At 36.6% G+C, this 25,091-nt stretch overlaps 1 protein-coding gene across 1 annotated transcript in view; it reads left to right on the forward strand.

The window, feature by feature from the left end:
- The window catches only part of LRRC49 (leucine rich repeat containing 49), a 41,793-nt gene that overhangs the window by 9,842 nt on the left and 6,860 nt on the right, over positions 1–25,091 (forward strand). The window contains exons 7-13 of the mRNA XM_050310013.1: positions 2,245–2,388; positions 5,312–5,373; positions 10,989–11,136; positions 18,144–18,227; positions 22,112–22,263; positions 23,268–23,505; positions 24,783–24,968. Of these exons, the coding sequence (XP_050165970.1) occupies positions 2,245–2,388; positions 5,312–5,373; positions 10,989–11,136; positions 18,144–18,227; positions 22,112–22,263; positions 23,268–23,505; positions 24,783–24,968 (1,014 nt within the window). The remainder of the gene's footprint in view (positions 1–2,244; positions 2,389–5,311; positions 5,374–10,988; positions 11,137–18,143; positions 18,228–22,111; positions 22,264–23,267; positions 23,506–24,782; positions 24,969–25,091) is intronic.

Below are 25,091 nucleotides of genomic sequence, written 5' to 3' on the forward strand. Positions count from 1 at the left end.
CAAAGATACAAGCAAACAAGAAAATAGTGTTTTTGTTGAGTGTTTACAAGTAGTCTTTGACTTTTGTACTTGAAAAGGCAAATAGAAATGGTTAACAATCCCTTTTTATTCATAATTAACAGAAAATAGTCATAGATGTAATTTCTTTATATTATCAGAAAGAGGTGATAATAACTTGTATTATTCCATACATAATAGTACATATGAGAAACTGCTGTCCCTCCATGTGTGCATGAATAATTGAAACAGGAAATCCAGTAGAGTTAATCTGAAAATTTAGCAAAGTGTTATCTCTGTACTTTGCTGATGAAATCATTATCTTTGCAGTAGCAGTAAAATGCCAGGATTAATATTCCACCCTGGCATGGAGTAATTCTGGCTAAGCAGATATCTGCAGGGGGTCTGTGCTCTTCATGCCAACCATCTGTTCTCAGTGTTGCTTTTACAAGTTTTTCTGTCTCTATATATTCTTCTGAATGGTGGCATTTTCTGTTCCTCTTAATTTAATATTTTTGTATCCTGATAATTTTTTCCCCTGCATAAAATGCACATAAATGAGTAGTTTAATTAGCAGTTGAATCAAAAGCAGGTTTAGGATGTTATTTAATTTTGGTCTTGCTATCTACTTTGGTGTGCTTTTTAATAGAAAAATTGCTGAAGTACTGTTTATAGCAGCATATTCCAGTCATATGTCACAGACTTATACATGGGTACATACATGAAGATTACCAACTCAAACTGTTAAACAATAGCTACCTTACCTCTTCTCCTATTCCAGAAAGTGTTAGGAACTTTCTTTAAACTGGCACAGCCAGAGTTGTGCTGGTCTAAAGCCCCAGGAAGTTCAATGTCCCTGGGAAGGTGACACCAGGAAAGGTGTACCTGAGGACTGGGTGTTGGAGGGGGCTTGCAGTGGCCCAGCAGATGATCATTCTAGTTGAAAGGGACAATGTTAGTACATGGGAGTAGCTGTGTGCACTGTATCCTTGGATGCAATGCTACTCAGTGAGACTGGCTGGTGTCTTTTCCACAGGAAAACCTGCTGCCTTTTTGCCACAAAGCACAGGCTGCACTAAGAGTGCTTCCCCTTCTCCATGTATGCAAGTCATGCATGAATGTCTGGATGGGTGCTGGAGGACAGACCACTGTGAGAAATAAATATCTGGATAGAGAACCTTCAGTGGGTCACTCTGAGGAATGCTAACAGCAGGAAATAAACCCATGTTGTGTCACCAGAGCAGTAATCAATGTCTTTTGTAAAACACAGTTGTTCCAGAATTGAAACATAAAATTAAAGGTCATTAGCTATTTTTACTCTATTTATGACTTTTTTTTTGGTCACTGTCACCCAAATCTTTAGAATAGGGTATAAAGTATAAAAATAAACCTCTGGCAAGTGCCTGTTTACTGTAGCATAGTCTCTTTGTTTGATCCCTGCATTTTCTAATCACAGGAAGCCACAAGTTGCTGAAGTGCTGAGGACTGTCAAGCAAATGTGCTGTGTATCCAAACTAAGGATGCTGCTGCTTCTTTCCTAACTTTTGAGTATGTCTTTCTGATCCCAGTGATTACCTGCTCATAAAACTTCCTTGCAAGTTGCAATTTCAAATAGTTGTTTTCTTCTTCAGAGGGCTGTGGGTGCTACTCACCCCTGACTCACAGCAGGTTCCTGTCCTCATGACCTGCTGGAAAATCTGTTTGTGGAGCTCATGTAGATAGAGCTGTGAGTGCTACTGCAGGCTTTATAAGAGTCATGAAGGGAAATTGATGCAGAGTTCTATGATGGTAGGAAGGTAAGATGCTGCTTATTCTTGTAGCATAGGCACCAGGAGATTTGTTTGAGTGTCTTTGCAGAGAAATTAAGGATGAACCTTAATTTCCTCATTTTGACATACCTTGGTATCATCAGTGTTGTCTTTGTTTTATGGTGTCTTTGAGGTTGCTACTACAGAGCAGCACAGCTGAAGTAACCTGATTTCTGATAGTATGGAAGGAAATGTTGACTAAGTGTTACTGCAGTGTTGTCAGTAAGGTATTGGTGAATACTCATTCTGAATTTCTAGCAGACTGTAACTTGTTTTCAGCTACTGGATATGAGTATCATGGTTTAGAAAAATACACAAGCACTATTTCATTAACTTGATTGTTCATGTCTGCTTTTTAAAAAAAAACCAAACAACATGCAACATATATCTATTGTATATCCATATAAAAAACAATCTGCATATCATATCTCTTTCACAGATTACTAAAATAGAGAACATCGGTCATTTGAGTGAACTGAGGGTGTTAAACCTTGCCAGAAACCAGGTTACCATTGTGGAAAATCTGAATGGACTGGATTCCCTCACAGAGCTCAACCTTCGTCATAATCAAGTCTCTGCTATAGTAAGGAGCAAAACTCTTTCATTTTCCCTTTTTCCAGCTTTTCTTTGATTTTACCAAAATGCACTATAACTTGTTTAAACCATATCAGCACTTCAGATTTGTGAAATCTTGTGTTTTCCTGTGTTGTGTCACTCATGTTTTTCTGCTGCAATACTTCAGGTTACAACATAAAGGTGAAACAAAGAGAAATTAATTTTCAGTGTTATTGTCTTTAAATGTGATCAGGGAGGCTGGACTTAGGTGGTCTTTAAAGATCCCTTCCAACCCAGACTTTGCTGTGATTCTATGATGACTTTTAGTGCTTCAAATTTTGAAAGCTCATCATGTTTCTCTAGAGAGGGGACAAAAGTTTCTGAAGCAGATTTGTGGTTCTAACATATATATTTAGATACTTTTCTTCCACACAATTTTGTTTCTAGAAACAGTCTCAATTTCTGTAGCTTAGGTAAACAGTCAGATCATCTTAGAATTCATGATCTTAAGAATGTTTCAGGGGCAAATGCTGGAAGAAGAGGTAATGATTATAAAAGCAGAATTTCCCAGTTGAAGTTTCAACCTAGCGTGGTAAGTCTTCATGTTCTAAAAATAAAGTTCTTCACTCTGCAGTTTGAGTTGTAGTTCAGATATGGCAAGTATATTGTTTGAACAAGAGCCTTTTAAAATAAAACAGTGTATAACTTACATAGCATTAAAATCATGAATCTATACATACCATGAGCTATGAAATAACTATTTACTTTCCATCCTGTTGAGAATTAGGGGCACTGTTAAGGAGATGATCTGTATTTTTCTTTGAAGGACTGATGTGCTTGTTTGCTTTGAGGTTTTAAAAGTTTGGAATTTTTGGTTTTGTCACCTTCAGCTTGATCTTAGATTTGAAGGAGGACTGCTCAAGGTGTTCACCATCTTTTCACAAAGGAGATCCTGCCCTCTATGTCCACTGCCCTGTAAGACTTTGTATCAAAACTGAAGTAGCTGGAGGCTTTTTTTTTTTTTAATAGTATATTCCTACCTAGTGTTTGCTGTCAAACCCGTGAGACTTGCAACATATTTTACAGGGCAGTAATGTATCATTTTAGTTATGGGAATTTGTCTTCTCCACTGATTAGTTGAAATCATTACTGCTTAAGAATTGTTATGTGTGACCCTATAATGCCTGTCTTCATGTGTATAACCACTGATACCATGTGTGTCCACCCCTTTAGGCATCAGCACTAGGTAGCCTTAGGGACACAGGGGATGTCTAGATGTAATTCTGTTGTGAACTCCAACTTTCCATGGTCTGCCCTGGGAGGATTCACAGCAGCTCTGAACCAGGAGTATTGCAACTGCAGACTTGACCACACAGGCCCTGCTCATTGTACCCAGCAGGGACTCTCAGCAGCCCTTGGTAGCCCACATTTGGTATTTCAGTAATAGCAACTCCATGGTGTGTTTAGAGCTGCCTTTGTTTACCTGTTTGGTTGGAATTAACTGTTTCCGGAATGCTCTGTAGACATGTCACAAATCTGATGGAGGGAGGAAGAGCTCTAGATTTGATTGTGTGGCCAAAATCAAGGCAGTGGGCTCTGATACTCCTTTCTGTTTCTCAGCTTTGTGTCCACTGGCTTCAAGCAGGGTGAGGAAATGCAGGCTTAGAACAGAGGAGTTAGGTGTGCAGTCTGAATGGTTTGTGAATCACTGCACTCTGTGCTATCTGTCTGTTATGGATTTATATTTCACAAATGAAGTCACTTGATATGTTAAATAATCTCACTTGATACATTTGTATCAAGACCTGCAAAGGTCTTTAATGGCATGTATTAAATTTACAGTTGCTTATTGTGGAAACTCATTCCTACTTGAACATATTAATTGCAGAGGTTGTAAAGATGACAGAGTCATTCAGATTGTTCTCTGACAGGAGAGTCATTGCTGTTTGGTGGTGCTACTTGCACTGCTGTATTGCACTTCAGAAACCTTATTTCAGCAAAGCTTTCCCTTTCTCTTCTTTCCCCCCTCCTCTTCTTTCCCCCCTCCTCTTCTTTCCCCCCTCCTCTTCTTTCCCCCCTCCTCTTCTTTCCCCCCTCCTCTTCTTTCCCCCCTCCTCTTCTTTCCCCCCTCCTCTTCTTTTCCCCCTCCTCTTCTTTCCCCCTCCTCTTCTTTCTCCTTCTCTCCTCCTCTCTCTTTCTTCCCCCCTCCTCTTCTTTCCCCCCTCCTCTTCTTTCTCCCCTCCTCTTCTTTCCCCCTCCTCTTCTTTCCCCCTCCTCTTCTTTCCCTCCTCTTCTTCTTTCCCTCCTCTCTTCTTTTCCCCCTCCTCTTCTTTCCCCCTCCTCTTCTTTCCCCTCCTCTTCTCCTCTCTCTTCTTTCCCCCTCCTCTTCTTTTCCCCCTCCTCTTCTTTCCCCTCTCCTCTTCTTTCCCCCTCCTCTTCTTTCCCCCTCCTCTTCTTTTCCCCCCTCCTCTTCTTTCCCCCTCCTCTTCTTTCCCCTCTCCTCTTCTTTCCCCCTCCTCTTCTTTCCCCCTCCTCTTCTTTCCCCTCCTCTTCTTTTCTCCTCTTCTTTCCCCCTCCTCTTCTTTCCCCCTCCTCTTTCTTTCCCCCTTTTTTTTTTTTTTTCTTAGAGTGTTTATCCTGCAGCTTAAGTGCTGAGACAGCACCTTGGCTCATTTCCCAAAAGCTTGTTCAAAAAGCAGCAGCAGCCCTATCCTCTTTTCTTTAACATCATTTGCTTTGCAAGTAGTGCAGCGTGTTCTGCAGAGTGGGGATTTGCACTGAAACCCTCCCTTGCAGTCTGCACTGGGGAGAGATGGAACTGCACCTTCAACAGAAATCCATGTTGCAGCAAGGTCATGGCATCTAGAAATGAAAGTGTCTCATCAGGCCAGGTAGAGAGGTTCAAAAGCTACTTCAGCTACTGAATTTGTGCCTCTCTCTCTTCCTTCTAGAAAGATGTGGATACTTTGCCTTGTCTCCAGCGTCTCTTCCTCAGCTTCAACAATATATCTAGGTAAGGGAAATAGTAGTTTGCTTCCTATCAGTAATTTGATATACCCTATTGGAGCTGTATTTCATTACAATTGGAATTCAAGCACTGTGAGTAAAGATACTTTTCTTCCCCCCCCCAATATGTCAGATAACATAACCAAGCCATTGTGTATTTTCTACTTTAAACATGACAATTCTTTAAACCCTTTGCATTTAAATGTAGTTGTACTATGAGTATTCTACCAAGAAACATATATTTTTAATTTAGAAATGATCATACTGTTTATAGGAGTCAAAATTAGACGTGGTTTTGTGCATCTGTTGTTTTACTGTTAACCTAGATGTCTGTTAGAGCAGCATTATGCAAGGTACAAATTATGCCTAAAATATCATCCCTGTATTTATGGAATTACACAGACTGCTGAGTCAGATTCTGCTTACAACGGGGAGATTATTTAATGCTTGTATTTTACTTATCCATATATTAATAAAGTCTGAAAGGTATATTCATGATTCCCTTTCAGACCAGATACAGAAGCAGAATAGCTCAGCTCACAAAGCAGGTGTCCTATAGTTTCAAGTAACTAAGAGCATTTTGTTATAAATAGAACTGTTTGTCTTCTGTGCCTTTTCATATTAATGCATTTTTTGAGTCTGCCTTTATACTTGTGTCAGTATTTAAACAAAAAAAGTGCCTGCATTATCTTCAGTTTGGTATGTCCTTTTTTTAATCCCTTGATCATTAGCAGCTTTCTTTGTTTAGAATCAAATAATTGAATGTGGAGTAGGGGAAAGAGGCTTCATGTTCCAATTACTGGAAATGCCATGCTGTTCTTGTGCTATCTGCTTTCCCTGTAAAATGCTGTACTTAGTATGGACTTCTACTGTACCAGCTACTCAAACATTTTATGTTGACCTGCATTACGTTTTGTGCAGACAGCTCCAACCTACTTGTCTGTGTTCCTTAGGCTCTTAAAGTACAAATGCAGTACATTCTCTTAAATACTCATGGCTATTAAGCATTTAAAAAAATTCAGAGATGAACTGCAGGGATCTTTAATATGCTCTTCCCTTAGTTAATTAGCTAGCTTTTTTATTTTATGTTTTAAATTGGCATAATGAAGAGGAGGCTTTAGCATTTTGTTTCTCTTGAATAATTTCCAGAATTCAGGCTTACCTTTTGTTTCTGGTTTTCTAAAAAAGATCTCAGGTTGGCAAGAACAAGGAGGGGACTGCAGTAACTGGCTCCCTTGCTGTCAGGGAGCATCACTGCACTCAGTGCAACTTCCATATCTTTTTATGTGCTGGCTATATTTTGTGTCTCTTTCTGACTCCTTTCTCAAATTGTTTTATGCAAATTCATGGTATTTTTACAGTATTCAAAGAAGGAAAAATGTTCTGTTTTTTCTGTGAGGTTTTTAAAAGTAGATGTCTGAAAGTTCATGTGATCAGTAGTTTGCTTCTTGGTACTATATCATAATTTTTGTCATTTATTTATTGGGGATTCAGTTGAACTATTGATTAATCTACTCTTAGTTTTCCATGTAAGCTAAAAATACTTATTTAGAACATATGTGCAAATACATAATTTAGTTTTAATTTGCAGTTGGAATAATTATAAAAACACTTAAGGTAAAACAAAAGACATTGATCTTCTATAAATTTTTTACACATATGTTGGTAGATAGGTGGATGGATAAGTTTAACTCTTTATTTACTAGTCATTATTTTAAAACAAATTAAAAATCTCTTTTGAACACATTTAGCTTGGATTGTTTAAATAATAAACTTTTATGACATACTGCAGTTCTGAAGGCTAAAACCCTCATTAATTCCTGATTTTGAGTTATGTAGTAGATCTGTGTTCAACCAGGAAAATTATTAAATATACAAGATATTCTTGACTGTTTTCTGATACTTGGCTTGATACTATTTGAATTCACTGAAGAATTTCTATGTAACCATAATAATTGTGAATTGCTGTGCTATATCTGAACATTCTTACACCCCTTTTAAATGATTTTGTGTGTTTTAGAGTTTAATGTATGCCATGTGGTAAAATGAAAAATTATTTTCCCTAGAAACAACCATGTCTATACAACTGAATTTTCTTTGTTAAGCAAATTGGTGCACAAAACTCTCACTCATTTATCTGTAGGTGCATAGAAAAAAACCACAAATGGAAACAAACAAAAAAATTGCCAAAACTTGAATATGTTTGTTACAGTTTCATGAAAGACTTGGGAATGCCACTTAAAAATGTCACTATTTAAAGCATGAGAATCTATCATGGGTTGAATCACCATATTCTTTTTACCTCATGCCTCAGAGGACGGCTCAAAGTGCTACTGCTTCTCTGCAGAACAGTAAAGTAAAAAAGGATGTGTTGGCAAGATAATAGAAGTGAAAACCAAACACTGTAGGAGTTGATGCTGATCTGAAACAAAGAAGTCCTGGGTTTGGCTTCAGCCAAAAGATACTTAGCAGTTACAAACTGACAGTGGTTTATATCTGGTGGCTAAAGGTAATACACACACACACACACACATATATATATATATACAGAACTATATCCCCCTTATAAAGGAGGGGAAGATATCCCATTTTGATTTTATCTTGTGGTACAGAAAAAAGGTTGCAGAAACTTTTTCAGAAAAGAGATGCCACTTAGATTTGGAAACAGGGTTAGTGCTCATATTTTAACATGTGGAACTGGGGAAGACCATTTTTTATCTTGAAAACAAAATACGTATTTTCACCGTTACATTGCTGTCCAGGTCAGCACTATGTTAGCTTTAGCATTTAGCAAGCATCTTGTGTGGCCATAGGAGAAGAGATGAATACAAGCTCATCTAATAGTTGTTCTTCATTTGGTTGCTGACTTGGAAACCTGAGAGAAGGAATGTTCTTAGCCTAATAAAAACAGACCTTTTGTCTCCGCAGACTGAAAATTTATAAATTGGTGTTAAATGCTTGAACAAAAGCAGTGCAAGGGGAATGAAAGGTTGATTGTGGTAACACCTATTTCCATCGGTAGTTTAGTGGTTAGAAACATGGAAAAATCCAAGTTTTCCTCTTTGAATGTTTTTTGAACATACAGTTCCTCCTCAGGTGTTTAATGAGATTGTAGTGATTATGTTGCCTTCAATCTCTATTTCAGAGCTTTTCTCCTTTATGGAACATGCTTTTAAAAAGTAGAGGATAAGTGTTTCTGTGTCCTGTGTGTAAATGTGTGTCACTGGTGGAGGTTGAGCTTACAACAGCTGTTTAGTAATTGCCATGTTCTCATATGACAAAGGAAAAGTGGGTTTGCATCCCCTCTGGCAGGGGGTGGAATTGGATGCAGGACTCTGAGCATACACACAAGATGTAAAACTGATCCTTTCTGAAAATATTTCCAGAAAACACTTCGATAATTTAGCCCAAATTCACACCTTGTTTCTGTGTTGCTGAAACTACCATTGTAGAAAGACAATTTATCTAAGAGGAAAGAAGGACAGGAAGGAGAGATGGTTGCCACAGTTTGGTGGGACTCCTACACGAGAAGGTCTTTTGGAAAGGGAATCAGACATTTGCACTTGAGAACTCTGACTGAGTCAGCCTGAAACAGCATCATCCACAGCTGCTTTGTATTCCATGAGCAGGTTAAAGACTGCTTTGTGGTGAACAGAGGCTACAGAAAGCACTGAGATGTGGCCTCCGATTCCCTCAGAGTGGTCACCATGTGACTGTGTCACAGCAGTCTCTGTGCCGGGAACAGACAGAAGCTTGAGTGTAAAGTGTGTAATCTGTTTGGTGAGTGTATCACACAAAAGCTTTACTTGGTTTAGGATTGGGATACCAGTGTGACAAGTACAGTATACTAAGTTTTCCACATGGAGTTTCTAAAGCTCTGGTTTTTTATATGTGTATACAAAGATGTGAAAACAGTTTTTTTGCACTGCTGCTTCTTTCTAAAACTGAGCTGCTAATAGGTTAGCTAAAAGTAGGATAAAACAAGCGCATCTGTTTTAGCTCCAGAATTAATGTTCTGGTATGCTGAAGCAGTGAGAATTTCAAAGCACAGCAGTATGTATAAGTGGAAGGTCTTAAACACTAGCAAGCTTTCAACTTTTCTGTCACTTCCTGAAGAAATCATTTTTATTAAAAATCTGTAAATCATATGTAATGGCAGAAGTACTGTTTGATTAAATGTTTAGTGGGAAGTACTTGGAATAAATATATTCAATGCTTTTAAATATATTTACATTTTTTAATAATTTTGAAGAAATTTTCATATTTGTTAAGCAAAATCTCTTCTCGTTCAATGGAAATTCAGTTATTTTATTCTAACATGCTTACAAATTCTGTGTTATTTGGGAAGAATATCTTTTATCTTCAGGACATGTTGAGTATGTATTTCAAGGAATATGTCAGCCTAATCTTCCAAAATGTTGTTCCAGGAGTTGTTTTCTGGAGAGGAAACTGCATCCCAAAAAGAAGCAGAAAATTATAATCAAACTTGTCACTTAAACCACATGTGCAAAACACCCAATTCTTCAGATATACTCAGCACCCTCTCTGCCTTCAGCCCAATCTGGACATAGTTCATTTTCCATCGGTTTTTAGGTTGTTTTCATACCCTGAGCACAAAGGCAGAGGATCTTCCTCTTCATTCTGTCATTTTTCTCCTCTATTCACCAGGGGTATAGTGCAGAAACTCCTTGCCTGCTGATACTTGCATGATAAAAGCAATTACCACTTTATTCAATGACAATTTTCAGTATGAACCTCTTCACTGTGTCTGATTTCTGATCCCTGAGTTCAGGACGTACTTAAGGTTTGACTTGACTTGTCTTAAGGCAGACCTGATTTTTGAAAGCCAAAGTGCACGAGGATGGGTGCACAGTTGTACACTTATACATTGTAATCAATTGCTTATTTATTGCCGCAACTGCACAGCTTTTTTTTAATCCAGTTAAATAGTTCTCTGTTGTTTGAAAATACTATTTCTCTCAGCTGCTTTCTTTTCATATTCCGTCATCAGGGAAAGGAACATGACACAGGCTATACATCTCTAAATGCATTTTACACAGGCCAGTTATGTACTGGCAGGTAATAAAGTCCAGTGTTGTCTAAGAAGCCAAGTTGGTGGTGTTTGTAGACTGAACTCAGAACAATGTCCTGATCTGTTTTGAAGATAATATGCTTTTGTGGGTGTTTTACTTCCAATATTAATCATGTTGCAAACACCAAGGATCATTCTGTGGCATTTGTGGTTGGCTTTTCTCCTTGTATTTTCCATATTTTTCATTCTGCCTTGGATGGCAAATACATCTTGTATAATTTTTTTTGGAATATAAGTTGATATGTATTGTATTTTAGAGGGGGTTAGATAAAACTGTGTTCCCATAGTTAAAAAATTCTCCTTATTCTGCATCTCTTTTTACCAGTATGTGAAGAGACAAACAAATTTAACAGCAACAGCTGTTGGTATTTCAGAATACTTATAATTGGATTTCTCATGCACAATATCGATGGGTGGGGGTTTTTCAGTACCAGTAAATATTTATGTTCTATCCTTAAGAAATAAAATCTTCCATCTCAAAATTATTCTTACGCTATGACATTAAAACTTTTAAACTTTTTTGGTTACAGTTTTGAGGATATTCTGTGCCTTGCTGATTCCTCATCTTTGTCAGATATCACCCTTGATGGCAATCCAATAGCTCAGGAGACATGGTACAAGCACACTGTTCTCCATCATATGATGCAGCTCCGACAGCTAGATATGAAGAGAATCACAGTAAGAAATTTCTGTTTTCGTCAAACTTAATAGATCCTTAAATTCAGAAGTAAAATTTAGGGGGTTCTGTTGATATATGTATATTAAGAATACATTTTTTTCTTAATTTAGCATGGAATTGAATGGTGCGTAGACATTACAATATTTAAAACTTTAACCTTTTTTTCTTTAGTTCAGTATAACAGAAGGGTGTGGGTTTTTTACTTCAGTTTAACATGTATTTTGAAGTGCTAAAACTTTTCAGCAGTAAATATTGTGTGTTCAGTTGCCATGTGACACGAGGGAGTCTGCAAAGATTTTGGTTAAAACTTTCCTAACAGTCTTTACTGATTTATTTTATAGGTGAGAAGGAGCAGCATATTCCTTTCATATCCTGTTGTCCTGTAGCCAATCCACCATTAGTAGATAAAATAGAGCCAATTAGAATGTAAATTAGAACATGTATGTGGAAAACATTAATTTTAAAAATAAAGTGCTTGGGCCACGAGAAGTTTTGTTCCCAGCATTGAAAATACTAAATACTTGTTTGCTCACAGATATTCTGTCGGGTTTTTTTGTACTTTGTGAATTTATATTGACTTATTTGAATACATGGGAAGAACTTAATCTGGCTTTGCACCTTGTTAAACGTCAGAGAATGAACCACAAAGACAAAAAGTTATAGAAAACCAGGCTTCACCACTTGTGCTGCTCATAAACCTACTTGTAAAAATAATGTGCTTTGCATTCTTTATTTGCCTTCTGGTTTTGAGCCTTTTAAAATTTTCCTCATATAGAGGGTGCTGTATATTTTCTCCAATAAAAACTGTGTTACTCAGATAATCATATGACTTAAGAAGCTGGGATTTAAGGAAAAAAAACAAGTATCCTGAGATGTGTGATAAAATTGGAGAGCTGACAATCTCAAATCCAGATGTTCTGCCTCATAATGCAACATACTGTGGCCACCACGTGTAAGGGTAGACCTTACTTGGAGGGGAAAATACAGTATTATGTGCTTTTTCTCAATTAGTGAACCTAAACTCTAATTATATTTGGATCTTTTCTTCGTTAACCTGAAGAGTGTCCAAATCATTTTGAATTTAAGTGTTGCTTTGTCTTGTAACAACCTGAGAGTTGAATGGTGGTTGTTTTTTTCTGACTAGGAATTCTTCGTTAACCTTTTCAGAAGATTTTCTGCTCAAGAACCGAGTTTTATGCAATTTTTCCTTCTGCTTTTAACGTTTACCTGCTGACTTCACTGGGACAGGAAAATTATTACAAGAAAAAATAAAATCTTAAGGATATTTTCAAAAGTTTTTATAAGAGACTTGGAAGCTTTATTCACATTGGGTTTCAAGAAGACACACACTCTTTGATGCCAGGCCTTTTCCATAAGATTACCTGGAAAAAGGGAACCTTGGTGCAAGAGTCTAGTGGTAACTGTCTCTGCCTTAGGGAACTATTCAGAAACATACAGCTGCTATGAGAATCAAATACACTGCACTCAGAATAAAACCTTTTTGCATTGTAATTGTTCTAATACTGCTTAAGTCAGGGCAGATTTGCCTTTATTCAAGGGATTGTGTGGTATTATGGCAACTCTTAACCCTGACCCATGAGGAAGCCAATGTTTTCTTAGGACATCTCATTCCTAAGCCATTTTTGAATGTAAGATTTAAGCTCTCAAACCACTGAGGCATGAACCCAGTGGGGGTGGCATTAGTGGAGGTTACACACCTATATTGATTTTCACTGTGAGCCCATAAACACTTGTTCCTTGTCTACACAAGAAGATGATTTTCAGCTGAAAAACCTGACCACTTTTTTTCCAGAGAAATATTTTACTATCTTGAGCTTTGGTAGATCAATCTAGAGACTTAGAGACTGGGGAGGAGGCTGAATTACCATGGCTGGACTGATTCTACAGTGTCACTTGTGTGCCACTCTGTGTCAGTAACTCTCAGCTGCAGCTTTACCTCACCTTTGTTGCAATGTAGTGGGACTTGATGAACATCTTCATGGAATGAGCTTGTGAGGTTGAAGTGCCTTACAGTCAGGGTAGGCTCAGGCTGCATTTGTAATTATTTACTTTGGTTAAAACACTCTAATGGTTGTTTTTCTGGGCACTGAAGCTTTTTCAGTATGTTTTGTAGTTTGAACTTTTCCAAGAGGAGGCCTACCCCGTGGTGCTTTTAGTTCAACTGTGATTAATCTCTTTCTCTCCACTCTTTGGTAAGAGTTAGCAAATATTGTCTGCAGACATGTAGTAAAATATCAAAATATGAATGAAATGGGTACATATTCCTTACTGAGGAGTTATTTAACAAGGAACAGTTGCTATTCTTCTTTTCAAATAGATTTTCTCAAAAGAATTTGATAAGTGTATATATATTTCTGCTTGTGTATGTAAATATAATACACAGTGCATGTATTTTTTAAAATGTGCTGTGGTTGCCAAATTGAAAGACAAGCTGTGTCTCTTTAAAAGTAAAACTTTGCTTCTTTTCATTGAGGTTTTATAGGTTTTGGATTCTTAAAGTAAGAGAGCTATGTTTGGTTTTGATTATTGGCTTAGACATTGCATTGCTGATCAGGGAATAGGTTCTACTGCTTTATCCAGAATAGAATTTGTTACTGTATTCCATCACCACCATAAAGTGTTCTGGTTTTTTTAGGGAAGGTTCCCTTTTCTTTTTTTCTTTCCACTGGAAAATAAGATACTTCAGGAACTTCTACAATCATCTTTCTCTTTAATCAGGTCTTGGGAAAATATACCTAATTAATGCTAAAAGTAAAAAATGGAGATATAGCTCATTGTCAAATATCACTTAAAGAATGATTTGACAAAATTTTTTACCAATAATTTTCCGTGGCTGTATTTCTACTGGAACTATTCTTACTTCATTCCTGTTTAAAATCAGCCTCTGTGGTTACAAAACAAAGAGCAATCTGCCTTCTGCAAGTGTGAGCTGAATGCTGGGTATTTTAAGTGTACTGTGTTGGGTCTCTCTGTGCCTTGTAAGTGCAGAGTATGTTCCAGGCCATTCTTCACATTCTCCATATGATTTTGATTACCTAAAATAGTTTCTATCAAGTAGACTATAGTTGTTTCTTAATCTACAGTACAATTACATGAATAATTATAAGGGAAGTGTACCACGGTAATGAAATGCTGCGTTGCCTATGTGCTGACCCAGCATCTTCCTCTCCCGTGGCTTGTGGCACCATTTGTTGAGAAAGAACTTGTTTGCAGGGTATTAAAGCAGTAGTGAGGACGAATACGTGCATTCCACTGTGGTTCCTTTAGGATTCTCCCCAAATGTTCTGGATGGGAAGTTGCTGGATGTTTCCTCCTGGGACAGCGAGTGATCGGTGTGTTGCGGTAGCGCTTCGGTAGCGGCAGAGGGCACTGTCGGCTCATCCAAGCGCTCTTGGAATTCGTGTGAGCGCGGGAAAAACCACCTGTAAAGGCATCCCCACCTTGTCCAGCAAGGTTTGGTTTTCAGACAAAACAGCTATGGAGTGTAACAGCAGAATAATGAGGGCAAACAAGGAAAAAGGGAGATAGCTTCAACTCTTCAGAAATTCTTTCTAGAAGAGAAGTGGTGATAGTAAAAATTAATTGTGGCAAGGTTATTTAGGGGTTTGTTTTCTAACTTTTCCAGTATTATGGGGGTTTTTTGTGGGTTTGGGGAGGATATGTTTTTTAAGATTGCTTGCATGTGTTGTGTAAGATTAATTAGGAAACATATATTGATTTGAATTCCATAAAAAGTAGATTTGACCCACTTCACAACTTCCTCAGGAGGGGAGTAGGGAGGTCAGGCACTGATCTCTTCTCAGTGGTGACCAGTGACAGGACCTCAGGGAATGGCCTGGAGCTGTGTCAAGGCAGGTTTAGGTTGGATCTCAGGAAAAGGTTCTTCCCCTAGAGGGTGGTTGGCACTGAACAGGCTCCCCAGAGTGGTGGTCACAGCACCAAGGCTGACAGAGCTTAAGAAGTATTTGGATGATCCTGTGGGGCACCTGGTGTAACTCCAGGGGATGGTCTTGTTCAGGAGTTGGACTTGATGATCCTTGTGTGTCCCTTCCAGCTCAGTATATTCTGGGATTCTGTGGCCCTTGATCTTTATTCAGATTTTCTCTGTCATTGTGCCTTAATGAATAATGAGTTAAGCTAGGGTGTATTTTATCTTCTGCCTGAGCTAACGTCTCTTAGAAATAGTGGGGTTTTAATGTCTGTAGTTAAGATAAACTCTTAACTTAAGGAAAAAAGTCTGATTTAGCTAATACTCATTAGAATGTAATTTGCATTAGTTCACATCAATTTTCGTATGAAGACTGTTGGCAGGGAGGGTACTGAGCTGACTTCATGAGGGTAGTAGACCCTCGTACGGAAGGCAGTGTCCTAAAGTACACATTTAGACTGGATTAAGGGAAAGCTTTGAGAAGGAAGATAGAGTAGGAAGAGATTTGTGGAAGTTGAGAGAACTGATTTAGGGATATCTGTGGATGGCTACCTTAAAGCTTGGGAAAAAACCACAACAGGTTGTTTTGAAAGGAATAAAATTAATGAAGGATAATTTTAGTATAGATGAGTGTAGGTAATTTAGTATAGATGAGTGTAATTGTGTTATCTGGTTTTCACCTGCTCCAGTGAGAAACACACTACCTCAGTTTGGAGTCTGATGAAGGGCCAGATGTTTTCTGCCAAATAGAATGGATAATTTCTGCTTCTTCTTCCTTGGTGGGAAAATTAGCTTATGTTTCTCTTCATTCTACATGCCAGTTTTATGTAACCAAACTTTTAGGGAACAAAGGACACCAACCCTTAATTTAAGACTTCTGAACACACTTTAAGTCATTTGATATGTTCGATGTGTTGAAAAGTCACTAGAGAAAATGAAGACACTGAAATTGTAAAAGCTTGTTTCTTTAGGAGGCCTAGTTCATGCTTTTTAGCATGAATGCCAGGTCAAATTAAGAGATTTAATTAAAAAATTAAAAATTCCTGATACAAGTGTTTATCCTTTATTTTAAGACTTTGGGGTTTTTTACTTAATAGCAAACACTACATTGGAATACATAATTGGAATGAACAGCTATCATGAGAACAATGTTTGTAGTTCTTAGAGTTTTGAATTCTTGAGGAACAGCATATTTTGCATTATTACTGATTATTCATATGCATTATATATAATATTATATATAATATTGTATTGTATTATGCAGTATTAATAATTATTCATATTCATACCGTATTACCTGCATTGGGTTTATGTCATGATTTTCACAGCTTGCCCTTGAGCCCTCCCATTCAGGTGTTGAGTTTCATTGTGTGGTATTTTGTTATATTGCCAACTAGAAGACTTTTTGTACCAGTGTGTGCTTTTATTTTATTATTAAGTTACTGGTGATCCTCCTTTAAAGTGCACTAGTGACCTATTGATCCTTCTAACCTGGATTAATCTGTAATTCTGTGGCACTACCTGTTTGGAAATACCCTGTTTAGGAATAACTGAAAATCCCAGTAGCTAAGGAAGCTGCCAACAGAACTGCACCATCGAAAGGCTACAAGTTGCTTTCAGAACAAGGGCAAAAAAAAAAAAAAAAGTTACAGTAATAAAAAACCAGTTAAAAAAATTAGGCTTTCCAATTAGTGTTCCAGGGAAATTCTTGCATACACTGGGGATAGCAAAGCTTACTCTGGCCAAAGCCTCCTACCTTAATCTGCATTGAGTTACTCCTCTTGTTTAATACTGATATTAGGATAAAGTCATGGAGGGACAATTTGGAAATCTGTTGTTTAACCACTTTTCAGAGTGATGCTGATATCTGTGGTATGTCAGTGGGTTTCAGGGGGAGTGTACACAGATCAGGGTAGGTCTGCCACGTGAGTCAAACTTCTTATGCTTGGAAATTGTTTTATGCTAAGTGTGAAGTTCCTGTTTTATTTTCTCTTCCAGTAAGCACTCACCCATGTACTTAGGGATTCTTAAAATACTCTAAACATAGCATGTTTTATTTATGTAGAAATTTTGACATATCAATTTGTCTTCATGGTTGATGATGCCTTCAGTTCATTTTTTTGTTTGTTAATTTTGTTAACACATAACTTTTCCAGAAAATGCAAAGGTTAGGACAGGAGCTTTCTATTTTGAGGGAAATGAAAACACTTTTCATATGTTCTGGGAAGACACTTTAATAGAAATGCCCAAATGGCATGTGAAGTAAATCAAAATAAGTTAAAGTATGCTTCCCAAATATTTGTATTGGAAGGAATCTACACTTTTTGCTTCATAGTGAACATTTCTTTTGTTACTTGGAAATTATATGTTCTAAAAATACTGTGCAGTGAGAATGTTTAGACTTCTGTAAACAACAGGCATCCAACCTAATATGGGGATATTGCAGTATTAAATTGCTGTACCAGGAAAATTAAGCAACTTCAAGTTCATTGTTTAGAAATCAATGGCTTTCTTCTTGAGACTTCTGCTTGATTAGGTAATAATATTGAGAAATAATGCTAATTATTTTTTTCTATTCTTCCCAAGTTGCCTTGATGATTGAGAGAAGGCAACCCCTGGAAATAGTTTATAATTTTATAGTTAAAATTAGCCTTGGATTATGATTCAAGCATAAATAGAACCCAATTTTTTTGCTGCATGCCTTTTCTTGCAAAAAAAAGTCCTACCACAAAATCTGCTAAGATACAAAGATGTATTGCACTGTTATATTTTAAAATGTTCTTTTTCACTGTCATATTCACCATTTGCTTTATACTTTTTTGAAGGCCTTTACAAATATTACTTTTAACTTGCAACAGTTATCTATTTGTTCTGTATACCTTTATAGTTAATAATTTTATTGTTTTTACTAATATTTAGAAACATTAAAATGGTATTAGAGTGAAAATTTACATTTTGAATATCAACACAAAAACATACTAATAATTTATCAATAATGCTTTTCAGAACCTGATTAGTTTCTCCTTTTAGGAATTTGGTTTTCTTTTTGATTTCCAGGAAGAAGAAAGACGTATGGCCTCTGTTGCAGCAAGGAAAGAGGAAGAAAGGAAGCGTGAAAGCCATAAACAGACCTTGATTAAGGTATTTTCAGTGGATGTTCTACGGCTATTGTAGACCAGTTTACAGCAATAATTTATATTCTAGTATTTTTTTGCTGAAGATCTTACATATCCCAATATGCCTCTCTTTTTTTAAACTCTATTTTTAGAGCTTGAACACTGCACTCCATGACTGAAACTCTTCTGTCAAATAGGCAAGTTATACTTTTAGCAAAAAAACCCAATTGAATACATGAGTGTGACACATCTAAATGGGTGGCAAACTTCATTTTCCTAAATCCAGAGTAAAGAACTTTTCCAGTGATTTCAGATTCCTTGAACTTGGTCTCCCAATATCAGGTGAGTGCTCTGACTGCAGCCACGCAGGGTGTTCTGAAGCAGTTTCTCCTTCTTTCTTTCCTGTTGAAGCTGTTCCTTTCTGCAAAAAGAGTGAAGCTGCTTGGAGAGCACAGCCAGACTCCAGCTGTTGCCTTGTCAGGAGAATACTTCTCTTTATCTCCCAACCCAGCTGGCCTGGCTGGTGCTGACACATGAGGTGGAATATCCTGAGCAGGGGAGACTGAGGAGCACTCCAGGATACTCTTTCTGGGCCTGCTGAACAATGAGCTGTGTTCCTAATAGGAGACCAAAGTTCAAGGATCTAAAAGCATCTACATTCCATTTGCTCCATGAATTCGTCTCCAAATAATTCTCCTCTGGAGAAGAAAAAAGTGCCTAAATTTTTTTCTGTTATCCAGTAATGGCTATACTAAAAATTCTTTCAGTTTGCCACAGTCAAACAAGCCAACAAAAATGTTCATGTATGCATATTAAGTTTCCCAGGTAAAATCATATTTCTGGAAGGGGATTAGACTGAAAGTAGTTGCAGGAGGCTGTAAGAAGTGTAGCAAATGTATATAACTCTGAAAAACAAAAAGACACAAACAGAATGTGTATTTAAAAAAATATATAAGTATATTAAAAGTATTATTTAAAAATTATTTTTAAAACATAATAAAATAATATAAATTATATTAACAATACAAGTCTTAAAAAACCCCTCAAGAACCTAAACATATGAATTAGGGGGAAAAAAAACACCTTCATCTCTAGTGCCTAAAAATATATTTTAATTTCCTATATATTTGTATCCATGTATATTTTCTCTTGGAAAAAAAAAATATAATGAAAAAGTCTTAAATACAGTTTTGGGATTTTGAGGTGATTTTTTAAGCAGTCTTGTAGTTTGGGAATTTTTGTTGGTTTGGAAATTTTTTTCTGTGAGATAATGATGTATTTAAAGTCTCTTCAGGTTTGAAGTGTTGGTGCCAGTTCTTAGTAGCACAAAGAAATGGGAAATTATTAAATAATATTCACATGTGGAATTATTTGTGCTGTTGGAAATATAACTGTGTCTCTGAGTAGAAAAAAAAGTAGGTGTTTATTTGTAGTTCTTGTTTTTGACTCTTGATGTCACATTTCCTTATAGCAGAGAAATTGTTTGCTTTGATGGTGTGGATTTCATTATGCATTTTGCTAATGGAAAATTCTCTTAGAAGAAAAAAACTATTGTTAATGTCCAATGCCATTATTACTTGATTTCAACATTAAATTGCAGGGGTTTTAATTCAATAAAGGTATATTTCTCATCTTCAAATAGTTAAGTGGCGTAAGAGCCAAATCCCAGTCCTTTTTTTTGTGATTTGGTGATTTCATATATCTTTCCTTTATAAAGGATTCAGGCTTTTTTCCTGTTCCACACATGTGCATTGAAGGAACAAATCTGCTCATAGACACAATGTCCATCAAAAAAAGTCTTGAACTATAAAATTTTCTTCAGAGTTTAATCTGAAGAAAACATTTAGAGCGTTGTTTTCTGCAGTTTTTATTAGTCACATTTCTCCAAACTTTCATAAACTATATTAAGTGTAAATGAAGTTCTAAGCTCTCATGTAGTAGCAAACAATTGCTGTTTTGCTGGTTGCACTGCATTGAAAACAATAATTTCATCAAGGTCATTTTTTTTTTTTTTTTTTTTTTTTGTAACTTGTTGATACCTGTCTGCCCAAATGTGTAGAGAATGTGATTCCTTTCCGACAGAGCTTAAACTTAATACTTACTGGAACAAGAAAAAGTTATTGCTAGCAGAATCTTCACACCTCTAAAACTTGCTCCTTGTAAAATGTATTCATGGAAGTTTTCAAAGCTCTGTAGGAATCCAGCAGCCCACAGCTAGGGGCACTAAAAAAGAGCTGTACAGTAATTAAGGTTGTGAGGAGACCCTCAGCCTCAAGAATAAACAGAATTTCCTAAAGGTGTTTGGAAAAAAATGCTGCCTCTGTTTCAACTTCCCCCACTTTGTTACAGTGGAGTCCAGTCACCCCTGAAGTCTTGAAATGTCCTCTAACAGGAGTGTGTCAGAACTCTCTGGGCTCTTTAAATGGAAAAACTTCCAAAAGTAGTAGCTTCCATGTACTTTCAGTGTCAGTTCTAGACAATTATGGATGTGATTTTTATCAGTGTTTAAGGACTAGAAGGTCCATCTCTGCATCACTGAAATGAATCATGCTGTTTGAGGATTATAGCTGCAGCAGGAGCTTGCTTTTTGGTTAATCTATTATTTTCTGGTTTTCAAAGAAATATTCATTTGTAGTGCTTTACACTTCATATTTCCAATATTGAGTAGTGTCAGGAACATTCTCAGTGAACTGCATTGAAGAAGTGTCCAGAACTCTCCCAGTGCAAAAGGAATTATGTAAAAATGTAGTGGTAACAGTCACATGTTACTTTTATGATTAAAACCACAAGCATAGGCCATGCTTAATGTATCAAAAGTGTTAATTTCAAATTGTAAAGTTAGATTTACCCTGATCTCCTGACATTCTCCAAGACATATCAAATAAATTATCTTTTTTTTCCTATTTCATAAAAGGAACTATAATAAAATTTTGTGTTTAGTGTTGATTTTTTTTGGTGGATATAAACTTAGTTATGCTAAGCTGCCGTATAATATTTTTCTCTCAGAAATTCAAAGTCACTATTCAAGTTTGATTGAAATGAATAATCAATAAGATGACCAACTCTGAGAATTACATCTAGTTCAGAAAAAAACAAATCAAGCTTTCATTTGTGAGAGTTCAGCTGCCAATCCATGAGTTCTTACAAAGCACCTTGTTCTTTATCCTTTTAAAGGTTTCTAAGTTGGCTGTAATAAATCATTCATATCTATATGATGCAATAGAACACCTCCTATTCTTTATATATAGGTGGTTATTTGACATGATTTGCATGATTACATAAGAACAAATACTTAATAGAGCTTTGAAATACTGGTTTATTGACAAGAGCAGCCTAGAACACAAAAACTACCCAATAAAACTAATACAAAATATTTGAACTTATATCTGTTGTCCTTGTGTTGATCATGAAGGTAACTTTAATTTTCTGTTTTTATAAAATTGACCTTTTCCTTTTTTTCAGAATATGTTGCAGTTCCTGTGAAGCCTTTAAGCAGTTGCACGACTGCCTCAGCTGAAGTGCTGGGGTGCTCTGGCAGCAGTGGAGGGTGGGAAAACAGTGTGCCCTGTTTTGTGGGAGGAGTGCTACAGACAGCTCCAGGCTGTCAAAATGAGACTTCTGTCATTATCCAAACTAAATATTTGAACTTTATGCTTTCCTAAGTTGTGGATTTATTATGTTACTTTTCTTGTTTCTATTACTGCAAGTTCAGTGAAATTGTTTGCTGTCAGTTCCAAAAATTGGCACTAGAGTGGCACATTGATTTTAGTGAATAACCACCAGCCAGTACTGTAATTTCTTCAGTTTGAAACTTTTAAAATGTTTTCATTAAGCAGCATATTTCTTTCAGAAAAAAGCAGATGTGTTGATACTGCCCTGACTTAATATGACTTCTGTATCTTGTTTCAGGAAAAGAAGCGGTTAACGATTTGTAACATTGCTCGTCAGTGGGAGATCCAGCAGAACAGAACAGCTCTTGAGGCTTCTTTAAACCAGGATAAAGACAGTGAGCCCTGTCAGATCAATGGCAGTGCTGCATTTGTATTTCCTGAAGAAAGCAGGTATTTTATTGGGTAATATTTCTGCTTGTTCATGTCTTACACTCCAAGTTGCTACTTCTCACTGTATGTCATTGTCAAAGATGTCTGACTTACTTAATGGTCAAAGGGTAACATATATTTAAAAAGTAATACAACAGCAAGTTAAATTATTAGGTGACTTTGCTAAATAATGGACAACTTCATGTTTGCAAGAAATGTCAAATATGAATTCCTGAGCCTTGTTAAGACTGTTCATTTCCTTGACAAATTAGATTGTTGCCTTCAGTTGAAATGAACAAAATGAAGATGTGTGGGCATTAAAAACATTACAAACATTTGTAACCTCTGTGCATCAAGAGGTTTCACAGTTAATTCATGCTCTTAGTTTGAACATCTTTTATTGGACTGCTTTCACACCCATAATATTTAACACTAGCAGTATTTTGACTTAGGAATAAAACTAAGATAATTTTTGTATTCTTGGTTTAAAATATATTACTTTTTTTAGCTTATTAATTGCATTGAAAAGGTGGCCATCTAGCATTATATAGTTTAAAACGCACTTAAAGAAATGCTTGAGTGATTGCTCATGTCACAACTTATACATTTCACATAGCAAACACAATGTGAAGGGGACGTTGCTTAAATAAATACATTGTTTGAAGTTGTGTTTAGATATCTAAAGCAACACAAAATATGCTAGGTTAGCATTCTTAGTTAACATTTTCAAGCAGTTTTTTAAAATATGAATGGATTCTTTATTTAATTTTACCCCTCCAACAACTTAAATACACCCAGAGCCCTTCTGCTGAAGAAGTAAAACATTTGCAGTGTTACTTGATGGAAAGAGGATTTTCCAGCCCTCAGTATTTTTGAACCAGGTGGGTCCTGAAAATGAATGAATGCTGAGAATTGTCATTGTATTTTGACAGTTGGGTTTTGGTGACAGTAAGGACTGTCATTCATTGATGTTATTATTTCAAAATAGTGTCACTTATATCACTATATTTTTATTTCCTTTGCAGGTCTCTTGATGCAATTCTGAGCAGTGCAGTACAAGGCTTGTCTGTTCTAGAGTCTCATTTAGTGGAAGTGGAAGGGGACACTCTTGGCTTGTATGGTGCAGGAGCACTGGAGTGCCTGGATCGGAACTGGAGTGTTCAAACAGCTGGAATTATCGTCACAGTCTCCTTTATGTTCATAGAATTTGATGAAATTGTTCAAGTGTTGGCAAAACTGAAAATGAAATTCCCTAATTGTGTGGTAAGTGTGCCTCAGGTTTCAGCTCTGTAAACAGCTGTGGAAGGTGCATTCCCTAATAGAACCTTCCTTTGGCACGGTCCCCTTTGAGTGCCTTCCTGTCAATAGATACAGTTATGAATTGCATCTCTTCTTGGTATTATAACACCAGCTTTAGCTTGATACTTCTTAAAAATCAATACTTCAGTGTAGATTCATTTTCAGACTGGTTTTTACTTCTTTTAATTCCTTTGACCTAGCTGATTATTTTGAAGTTGAAAAGCTGGTCTGTAAATACAGTCTTGCTATGCTATAATACTGTTATGGATCTGTGGTATCAGGAGGACTTAATTTGTGTTGTGAGCTCAAAGATTAGATAGTTGGTAGGATAAAAAGAAAGAAGTAAAATTGAAGGGAATAGCTAACTAAATCAGTACTGCTCTTGGAATGACTCAGTTCTTGATAAAGCCAAGCAACATAAATAAGATGTCTCTTTAGTATGTCTCTTTTTCATTTTTTCCTTGGATGTTGAAATCAGTCATTTTGAAGCGAATAGTAAAATAAAAATAACATATATAAGCAACTTGTACCTCAGGCAGTATGACTCCTTGCTTCTTTTCAAGGTTTTGAGTATAACAAAACTTCATGGTTTAATTGAAATAGATAAATTTGTGAGGAGCTTGAGACAAATTTATTCATATTAATGAAACAATAGTTTCAGGGTGGGGAGGGAGGGTAGAATTTGTGGGTGATAGCAGAATCTTAAACTAAATTTTTATCTTCCCTGCCAATTTTTCCTCCTCCTTCCGTCAATAATGCTACTGTGTAGCCAGATATATGATGCTCATAGGAACATTAGTGTAGGGCATGGTTCAAACACAGCAGGGTATGACTTAGCCAGCATGTTGTGCCCAAAAAAAGTCAGATTTTTGAAAACATGTATTGTATTTACTTTTATGTGTAGATGCTGCAGCTGCTTTACTTGCAGAATTAAACATTGCTCAAATACTATCATTGCTTTTTGTAACATTGAAAATATTAGTGCTGTTAGTAAAGAATTCGTTAAATTCATTTAATAAATTTGTTAGGGGTTGTGAAGTTGCCATCTCTCAATATATGTAACATATAAGTGGTTGAAACATTGATGTGTTTTGCTAAAAAGACCTCCAGTGGAAAAGAGCTCAGTGGCTTCACCAGACCCATGACTGCTTATCTGAGTTTCGAAAAACAGAGTGGCACAAAATAGTGGGTTCCCTCTTTATTGTTTTTTTTTGAGTTTACTGTGGTTTGGCCTTTCTCAGCACCTGAAATTCAAGGAGACAAACCTTGTGGCACTGCAGCAGTTCAGTGCACTGGCTGAGATGCACCGCATGGAGCAGCTGACAGTTGATCCTCAGGGAAATCCGGTTGTCAACTTCACTTTGTGGAAATACTATGTTCTATTCAGACTGAACCATTTCAACCTGCAGAAGATAAATGGAGTGAAGGTAGGACAGTGTTACTTCTTTCTTACTATTGGTCTTACAGGGTCAATTAGCATTGTATTTTAAAAGAGCAGATGAATTGATAATAAAATGAGCCCAGCCCTGTCAGAGTCTTTTCAGCACTAG

The sequence above is a fragment of the Myiozetetes cayanensis genome, unplaced genomic scaffold (genome assembly GCF_022539395.1).
Source record: "Myiozetetes cayanensis isolate MyiCay16 unplaced genomic scaffold, myiCay2020 scf14, whole genome shotgun sequence".
In the NCBI taxonomy this organism is placed as follows: domain Eukaryota; kingdom Metazoa; phylum Chordata; class Aves; order Passeriformes; family Tyrannidae; genus Myiozetetes; species Myiozetetes cayanensis.